Source organism: Anoplophora glabripennis, unplaced genomic scaffold (assembly GCF_000390285.2).
Source record: "Anoplophora glabripennis isolate ALB-LARVAE unplaced genomic scaffold, Agla_2.0 scaffold1951, whole genome shotgun sequence".
In the NCBI taxonomy this organism is placed as follows: Eukaryota; Metazoa; Arthropoda; class Insecta; order Coleoptera; family Cerambycidae; genus Anoplophora; species Anoplophora glabripennis.
In genome coordinates, this window is record NW_019418038.1 from 1 (window position 1) to 8947 (window position 8947).

General features: G+C 31.5%; 2 protein-coding genes across 2 annotated transcripts; one reads left to right on the forward strand and one right to left on the reverse strand.

Annotated features, from left to right (window-relative positions):
• The first annotated feature begins 67 nt into the window (after positions 1–67).
• Positions 68–6142, forward strand: LOC108916282 (calcium and integrin-binding protein 1). Its single transcript, XM_018722494.1, has 5 exons — positions 68–192; positions 255–289; positions 3528–3775; positions 5301–5499; positions 5558–6142. The coding sequence occupies exons 1-5, from the start codon at positions 142–144 to the stop codon at positions 5577–5579; spliced, it is 555 nt and encodes a 184-aa protein (XP_018578010.1). The 5' UTR covers positions 68–141; the 3' UTR covers positions 5580–6142.
• Positions 6143–6956: 814 nt separating this feature from the next.
• On the reverse strand, positions 6957–8486 carry LOC108916283 (oligosaccharyltransferase complex subunit ostc-A). The gene is made up of 3 exons (XM_018722495.1): positions 8207–8486; positions 7571–7644; positions 6957–7342 (listed from the first exon to the last, which is right to left on the reverse strand). Exons 1-3 carry the CDS (start codon positions 8343–8345, stop codon positions 7106–7108), a joined length of 450 nt encoding a protein of 149 aa, XP_018578011.1. The 5' UTR covers positions 8346–8486; the 3' UTR covers positions 6957–7105.
• Between the last annotated feature and the right edge of the window lie 461 nt (positions 8487–8947).

Here is an 8947-nt window from a genome sequence, read left to right on the forward strand (position 1 = left end):
ATGGAATAATGGCGTTTCCCATTAGAGATCCGTATCCGTATGATTTATACGTATGAGGCGGATAAGGTGTTGTGACTTTTACTACTACTGAGTACTGCTACATGTTTTGTGACTGCTACTAGAAGCAGTGAAGAGTTAATAATGGGTCAGGGAAAAAGCCAATTTACTGAAGAAGAATTACAGGATTATCAAGTATAAACATATACATTTTGTCCATAATGCCCTTTGTAAGTTAAATTTGTTTTGTTTTTCAGGATCTTACATACTTTACAAAAAAAGAAGTTTTATAGTAAGTAGTAGGTACATCATAGAGAATGAAAAGAATGTATGAAGTGGAATTTACTTTTCCGAGTACTCGCATATTAGTACTATGTTCTCACATACTAGTACACGTTTAGATTTACAAATTTTCATCTGAGTAGTCCCAGTCGAATCCGAGTACTTGTAAATCTAAATGCCGCTTAAAATCTGACTGCGAGATTACTATGTTCATCTGTTTTTTAATCAAAATACAATGTTTATGAAGAGAGGAATATGTTTCTGCTGGGTTGCCTATCAAAATATGGCAGCAAGTATTTTAATTAAAATTAAATTAATTTTTTCCAAACAATTTCGTTCACTTGTTTTTAAGATAAATTATAATTCATTTCACACAGAGATAAGTAAAGAACTTGATAAAAAGTTTTGGTTGCCATTGCTCACTTGGCCGTTACCTCTTGACAACCAGATATAACAGGTATTACTCTGTCTATCAGACAGACATAGTGTGCCAGCCAGAGCTGGGAGTATTTGGACAAAACAAATACCAAATAGTATTTTAAATATAAAATAGTATTTTTTATTTTGTAATTAAAATACTTTTATTATAACAGCAAAAATATTTTGTATTTCAAATCCTTTAGTAAAGTATTTTGTATTTTAAAAAAGTATTTAAAATCTTCTAAATGTAATTTAAATACTCTTGAGTAATTAAAATACTCGAAGTATTTAAAATACCCAAAATACCTACCAAAAACAAATACTCTTTGCCTGTTACGACTGACGACTGGTACAGCACGGGCTAAAAAAAATTACGCACCGTCACGCCTGGATTTAGCGCTTTCTACTCTGCATTCTGCAATTTTTTTTTAATTTTTTGATCTCGAAATTGGGCTTGCCTTACACATACAATATATTTTTTTAAGTCACATCTTAAGAGTTTCAGATTTAATATTTCACAAAAATATTTTAAATACCTACTGTTAAAGAATATTTTCAATATACAGGATGATTCCCAAACGGTGACCAAAAATGAAACCTCGTATTCTTTGGTGAATTTTAAGGGGAGTCTTTCGTATAAAGTTTTTATCTAGGACGCTTCGTTGACAGGGTGATAATCTTAAAAAAATATTTTTCATTTCGTTTTTTAAGTTCTACTCGAAAATCAAGCTTTTTCAAAAAACAAAAAGAGAATAGTAGTTTGTAGAAAATTTACGAATCCGAAAATATCATGATTGTTACTGTGTAGCACTGCAGTGGCGTACTATTTCATTTAGATTAATATGCCACCGATAACCTGTATCTCCGCCACTGGAACATCTAAATTTTAGGAAAAGGCCTCAGATTTTAGACACTGTTTACATAAATACATGTGCCCGATTTCAAATTATTTCACTAGTTTTTAAAATTATTTAAAAAAATTAAAGCATTTTTTTAAGTTTAACACCCTGTATCTTGTTAACAAAGCGTGCTAGATAAAAACTTCACACGAAAGACCCCTTAAAATTCACCGAAGAATATGAGGTTCATTTCATTTTTGGTCACCGTTTGTGAATCACCCTGTATTTAATATTCAACATACTTAGGCCCGGTACTTTGAGTCTCGGTTAAAGATTGATTAACTGATCAGGCGATTAGACTGTACATATAATGATATAAGTATAATCACAGTCTCATCGCCTGAGTAGTTAATCGAGCCTTAACCGAGACTCAAAGTACCGGGCCTTAAAATACTATTTTAAATACTAAGTAATTTGTATTTAAAATACTTTGCCAAATAAATATTTTGTTTTTAAGTATTTTAAAATACTTTCATACTAGTATTTTGTCATTTGTATTTTAAATACATTTTCAAAGTATTTTGCCCAGCTCTGGTGCCAGCTGTATGTCTTTTGCATAAATAACCTGGTTTTTATTTTTAATAAACACTAAGTTTTTGTTCTAATTTTATAAAAATAAAGACGGCACGATATTTGACTAAAAAATAAATTTTTTGTTCTTATATAATTTTGAATACAACTAAAAGAAAATAATTTTTTTTTGGAGTATTTTTAAGTCATTCCTTGCATGCGCAATAAACGACACAGCTGACACCTGTGTCCTTGTCTGATAACCGGTGTGGTGGGCTAACTTTATTTCGCTCTTATCTATTTTTAACAGTTAGCACCCCCTATTTGCGGCCACTTTTACATAGGCAACCGTATTTCATCACGTACAGAAAAAAATTAGTTTTAATTTGATATATAATTTATGAGGATATGTTATGAACTTAATTTAAAAGAGTAGTACCTGCTTACACCTGGTTGCCAAGAGGTAGCGACCAAGTGAGCAATGGCAACCCAAACTTTTTAAGTTCTTTACATATCTCTGTGTGAAACGAGTTATAATTTATCTTAAAAACAAGTGAACAAAATTGTTACGAAAAAAATAATTAATTTTAAGTAAAAATTCTTACAGCCGTATTTTGATAGGCAACCCAGCAGAAACATATTACTCTCTTCATAATTATCTATAAACATTGGATAATGGTTGAATGATGTCCGGGCTGGTTGCCACATCGTCGATTTACAACTCTTGATGTTTCGAAAGACATATCGCTCTCTTCTTCAGAAGTTACTCTGAAACTGAGTTGAGTTTCAGAGAAACTCCTGAAGAAGAGGGCGATATGTCTCTGGAAACGTCAAGAGTTGTAAATCGACGATGTGGCAACCAGCCCGGAAATCATTCAACCATTAATGACTGCCGCGGAAGCCTACAAACAAAACTATATAAATATTGTATTCTGATTTAAAAGAACAGATGAACGTAGTAATCTTGCAGTCGTATCTCTTACTACTATGAATGAAGAATGAACATACCTTCAACATCTAATTTGAAATACAATCCACATAAAATTTGAAAACCATAAATTATTATTGTTATTCACATAACATCGTACCCCTCTTCTTTTTTGCTGTGATAACTGGAGAGAAATGGTGATTAACAGTTAGGAAATTGTCTTGCTGTTTCAAAACAATACTCGAAAGAAGAGAAGGTAGAATTTGGAGTATAAATCAAATCTGTATTTCGTAATTGGTTTTTAAGACCAGCAGAAAATGCTATCTATCACTGTAAGCAATGAACATGAATGAATGACATTTCATTGCTGATAGTGTAAGCTGCAAACCTTAAATAAATACTATGTATAATTTTACATATTCTAATCTAGTATGTTTAAGATTTAGAAACTTTCCATAATTAAAAGTTGCATATTAGATCGATTTTTTTAGTGCACATCAGAAATTTAAGGCCTTAGCCCCAGAAAAAGTTGGACATAACAAAAATGCCAAATTACCCATAGCCAAAGTATTACAATATCCAGAACTAAGTGTTAATCCCTTTGGAGAACGTATTTGTAAAATTTTTAGCTCCAGTCAAGATGGAGATTGTACATTTGAAGATTTTCTTGATATGATGTCAGTATTTAGTCAGTCGGCTCCAAAATCCGTTAAAGCAGAACACGCATTTAGAATATTTGGTAAAATATATTTATAAAAAAATTGCATATTTGGAACACTATTTCATAGAACTGAGAAGATAATTGTTTCCTTTTTTTTCTATCACAGTAAGAAAGAATATACAGTATACAAGGTTTGATAAAAAAGTAACAAAAATTTTCAAATTGAGCATGCTATATCTTGTATGATTGATACCATGCTTATTTTGTGTTTAATCAGCGAATGAGTAAAACTTACTTAAGTGTTTTTAGTGACAAAATATCGAATCAGAGGTTTGTCTGAAATTTTGTGTTGAAAATGGAATTAGTGTAGCAAACCATTCAAAATGATAAATTAAGGCCATTGGCGATGATATTACGTCACGGTCATGGATTTATCAATGGTACAAACGTTTTCAGGAAAGGCAAGAAGAGATCCAAGATGACGCGAGGTGTGGACGCCCTAACATCCATCAAGAATCACCATCAGAGAGTTTTGAACATAAAACAAGTGGCAGCAAATTTTGTTCAGAAACTGCTGAATTTTAAACAAAAACAGAATTGCATAACCATCACTGAACAAATGCTTACTGATGTCGCTTATTAGCTCAAATGCTAATAATAAATAAAATAACTGATGGCAAAATATGGGTATATGGCTACGACATTAAAACAAAAACCCAATTGTCTCATTAGAAGAGCCCAGACTGAAAAGCACGTCAAGTCCGGTCAAGTTTAAAGGTCCTTTTAGCCGTTTTCCTCGATTACAATTGAATAGTTCTTCACAAATTTGTATCGCCATGTCGCACTGTTAACAAGGAGTAATACCTACCAGTTTTGCACAATTTGCTTGAGGCAATTGGAAGAAACTTACCGGAACTCTGATGAGACAACTCATGGATTTTACATTACAACATTGCACTGGCTCATACCACTTTGCTTATTCAACAATTCTGGGTGAAATACAACACCGTTGTGATGTCTGTAACTTATTTCTGTTTCCTAAAAACAAAAGGATACACAAAGACGTTTTTCAATAATAGATCAGATAAAGTCACAATCGCAAACCGAGCTGAAGACGATACCTAAAGGGGCATTCCACCATGCTTCATAAATTGGAAACTAAGTTGGCCTAATATCACAAGGGGGCTATTTTGAATGGCATCAGATAAAAATTGAAGATGAAATAAATATGTTCTGAGAAAATTAATAATTCTTGTTACTTTTTAATCAAACCTTGTGTTTGCAAAGATAGTTGCAATAATGATTATGTGAAACTGAAAAAGGGTTCCATGTTAAAATAATATTGTCTACATTTTTATTTGACAAAAGTCTTGTAAATGTAAATAAATTTTAGATTCTAGTTTTCAGGTTTTATGTGATATTCTGTTTATTAGTTAATTATTATTTTTTTAATTAACCTGTGTTATTTTAAACTTTATAATTTTAAATAATCAAGTAAAAATCTCGCGACCTATTGTACTAAATCTTCAACAGAACTGCAGAACCTGAAAACCATAATCTATCAAAATTCAAAAATATATCATATATTCATACATAATTATAGATTTTGATGGAGATGACATGTTAGGTGTAACTGATTTGAAGCAGGTAATTAACAAATTAACTGGTGATAATAGACTTAGTGATTCTGAAATGAATTGGTCAATACAAAATATTTTGGAGGAAGCAGATTTAGATGATGACGGTGCATTGTCTTTTGCAGAATTCGAACATATTATTGACAGGTCTTCAGATTTTTTAAGGTAATTTTGGAAATCTTGAAATATATCTATTTTAGAAATTATTTTATTTTTCTTTCAGTACTTTTAGAATTCGTTTATGAAAGGGCATTGCTTATCCTCTTCAATACCTTAAGTTGCCAAAGTCGGTGTAGCAATAAAATCAATTTCACACCTTAAATTTATGATAGTAAATTCCTTTACACACGAAATTGTGATTTTAGTTGTGTTGATATGATAATGAATTACCCTGTATTTCCCATGAATCATTTGCTGTTTCTATTCATTTTCCACTGTAATAATATGTATATTCCATGACAGTATATTTATTTAACTTTACACCTTTTTTAATAAGTTTTTATATTTTTGTATTCAAAAAAACTATAAACTGTTTAACAAAAAAAAACAAAGCTAGTAATAAACAGTAATTTTTTCTATTGCTTTATTTACTTTAACATCTTTGATAATTACTTGTATTCTTTCCTTTTATTCTAAGTATATACTCATAAAAAAAGACTGAATCAACGTGTTGACGAATCTACAGCCAAAACATAAAAAAGGTTATTTGTCTATTTTAAGGGACCCCATTAAGTATGATAGTATGACTGTACACTCAAGAATAAAAGCTCTGTTCCTAGTACAAAATATACAAGGTTACCACATTTTACTCTGCTTGCATTTTATTTTGTTGAGTTATAAGAAAACAGTTGTAGAAAATACATTAACATTATTGTTGCATTTTATAATAAAAGAATTACGCAATCAAAATGCAGTTTCATTAATAATGACGATTACAATTTTAAATACATCAATTTAAAATAGTGAATAGTTTGAGAACTGCTAGAGTCCAGAACTACCTCCATCAACACATATACGAGCTTGTCGAATTAAAGAATAACTAATATCCTGTGGAGCAGTTTGGCAATATACAAAGTCCTTTTAAAAATTGTTCAAAATGTCAGTTCAAATATTAATGAACAACACTGTTAAAAATTAATATGACGTAAAGTATGGGAATTTCCAATAAAACAAGTGCATATTATTAAAATTAAAAACTCCTTTAAAGGTAAAAATAGCTTGATCTCAGATTAAAATTGTAACAGAAAAGTCTTTGTCATTATTGATATTTGTTAGTAAAAGTGGGATGATCGGAGCATCAACTACATGAACAAGGAACATATATGACTGTTCTTCTCTCAATGTGCACTATACAACTTGATTGGCAATGAAAGACTAACCATTAATCATAACACTTGATTATTATAGTTTTACTGATTAAACTAATATCGAAACCCGAGAGATTTGGATGCACAATTATCAGTTAAAAAACAACTAATTTTAAAGCGAGCAGTCGAAACAAAAAAACAAAATTTCTTTCTGCCAGTTCTAGACAACACTTAATAAGGTAAATTTTTAGCAACTGGTTTTTATCAAGACCTCAAATCCATTAAAAATCAATCGCCAAGTTCATAAACATCCTGTAAATTAGAAAATGTTTTATTTATTTTGATATTAAATATTCAGTAAAAAGAGTAAATTCGTAATACAAATCAAACTGAAATATTCATAATTTTACTGCAGTAAAATACAAACAAAAAATGCATTAAAGCATTTACTTATCTAAACTGTTTTAAGATTGCAGATAACCTGGTAACTTCATTCTCATAAATATCCAAGTTGTAAAAAACGAAACAAGGACACATATAAATCCCACAGCAGTTATAAGCAACCTGTTAAGTCTTGGAGTTGTTGTAGTATGAATTTGGTCTAAAATTATAAAGCCTAATCCTCCCATTGAAAACAAGAAACTTGAAGCCAGTCCTTCCATGATATATTGTCCGTTCACTCTATATGGCATAAATGCTACCTAAAATGAAATAATGAGAGTATTATTATTAAATCAAAAACAAACATTTTTAAGGGCATTTTTTTTAACCAAGCTGGCATGACCTGACACTGTGTGTACTACATGACTACATTATTTATTAGCCTTTGCAAAAATATGTATATTATAATTATTGTTTTATTGTAGCACACTTGTGTTGTGCTGCTTATTATATATAAATGTATCTTTCATAAAAATAATTACTCTTACCGGTCTTGAATGACCATGTTCATCCGTTGTAGAACCCACACTGGGAGGCTCGACAATAACATCATAAATGATACCTGAAAAAGCACAATTATTCAGAAATTTATAAATAGTTTGGTAGTGAAGATAACTTTAATCATATAATTTAAAAATCATACCGAGTGTAACTAAATGCTTGATATCACAATTTAACAAAATGCTTCATTTGGATTAACATGTTATTTACAGTTTTCCTCTACTGCTTTTTGGAACCCTTATTTGTTTTCTTTAATTTCAAAACCCCGTATCTCAAAAATAAAGTGTTTCTGAACAGACAAGTACTTCTATGAATTTTCTTTACAATTCAGCCATAAAATTTACAAGCAGTTTTATTACACCCTGTACACTCAAAAAGCAGACTTGTTGCACATACTAAGAAAAAAATATATTTATTAGTTTCTCTAATAACCTCTAGTATAATAAACAAACATATTCATTAATTTTATAACTGCGAACTACCAAAATTCAATTCTAATAAATTCAAAGTAACCCTGAAAAGAATGTGTTGTTTTTCTTTCTCATCGTCTATTTCAGTTGATTCAGATTTTGGTAATTTTAATCTACAAATCTGTACATTTATTTAATTATAAAGTGTAGCACCTCCAGTTACAAGAAAATATGAAGCAAGCACAATCGAAAACATAGCCATAGCAGATGGTTGTTTTAACCAAGAAGGTCTTTTTATCTTCATATGAGGCACTTCTAGTACTATAAATGGTAGGGTAAAAAACGATTCCATTGTATGTATTTCTTTATACAAACTACTTTTAAACAACAGATATTTAAGGTTTGAACAAAACTTTTAATAAGAGTAGTTTCATTTATAATTTCCAAATCAGAAACTTCAGTCTTCAGTATAATCTAAGATTCTAACCTACAAATCATTGACCATAGATAGGGATAGGGTCGATAGGGAGTTTCACTGTCCTAGTCTCCAGAGACCATGACACATGGAGCCCGAGCGCCATTATCCCATTGCTAGAAATTGGCCTCAATGATTTAGGATCGCCGCGCCATTATTCTATGGCTAGAAATTGGCCTCAATGATTTGGGATCGAGGGGGATTATCCCTCTTTATCCTGCCTCATCTCGTGTAGGCCTGGACAGCCTTCGTAGGTGGGCCCCATCCGTCGTCTACCCCGACCGCAAATGCGGCCGGTGTAGGCGCTTTGTGGGACCTCCTTTTGTCCTGGCTGGGCCCCGCCGGCTAGGGCCCTTTCTTCTGGCGCTCTTCTTGCTTCGCCGGCTCGTCTGTGTAAACCCCGGGGGTAGTGTCATGTTTATGTGTGGTATGGTTGGGTAGGGTAGTGCGGCTATGCAGCCTGGGATGCGCTTTGCTAA

What these genes read in the sequence shown, in the direction of transcription:
- LOC108916282 (XM_018722494.1), top strand. Translation starts at nt 142, where the DNA reads ATGGGTCAGGGAAAAAGCCAATTTACTGAAGAAGAATTACAGGATTAT. An exon ending in ACAAAAAAAGAAGTTTTATA is followed by an intron (nt 290 to 3,527) that starts GTAAGTAGTAGG and finishes CGATTTTTTTAG; the next exon opens with TGCACATCAGAAATTTAAGG. An exon ending in AGGTCTTCAGATTTTTTAAG is followed by an intron (nt 5,500 to 5,557) that starts GTAATTTTGGAA and finishes TTTTTCTTTCAG; the next exon opens with TACTTTTAGAATTCGTTTAT.
- LOC108916283 (XM_018722495.1), bottom strand. Translation starts at nt 8,345, where the DNA reads ATGGAATCGTTTTTTACCCTACCATTTATAGTACTAGAAGTGCCTCAT. An exon ending in ATATTTTCTTGTAACTGGAG is followed by an intron (nt 7,645 to 8,206) that starts GTGCTACACTTT and finishes GTGCTTTTTCAG; the next exon opens with GTATCATTTATGATGTTATT. An exon ending in AACATGGTCATTCAAGACCG is followed by an intron (nt 7,343 to 7,570) that starts GTAAGAGTAATT and finishes ATTTCATTTTAG; the next exon opens with GTAGCATTTATGCCATATAG.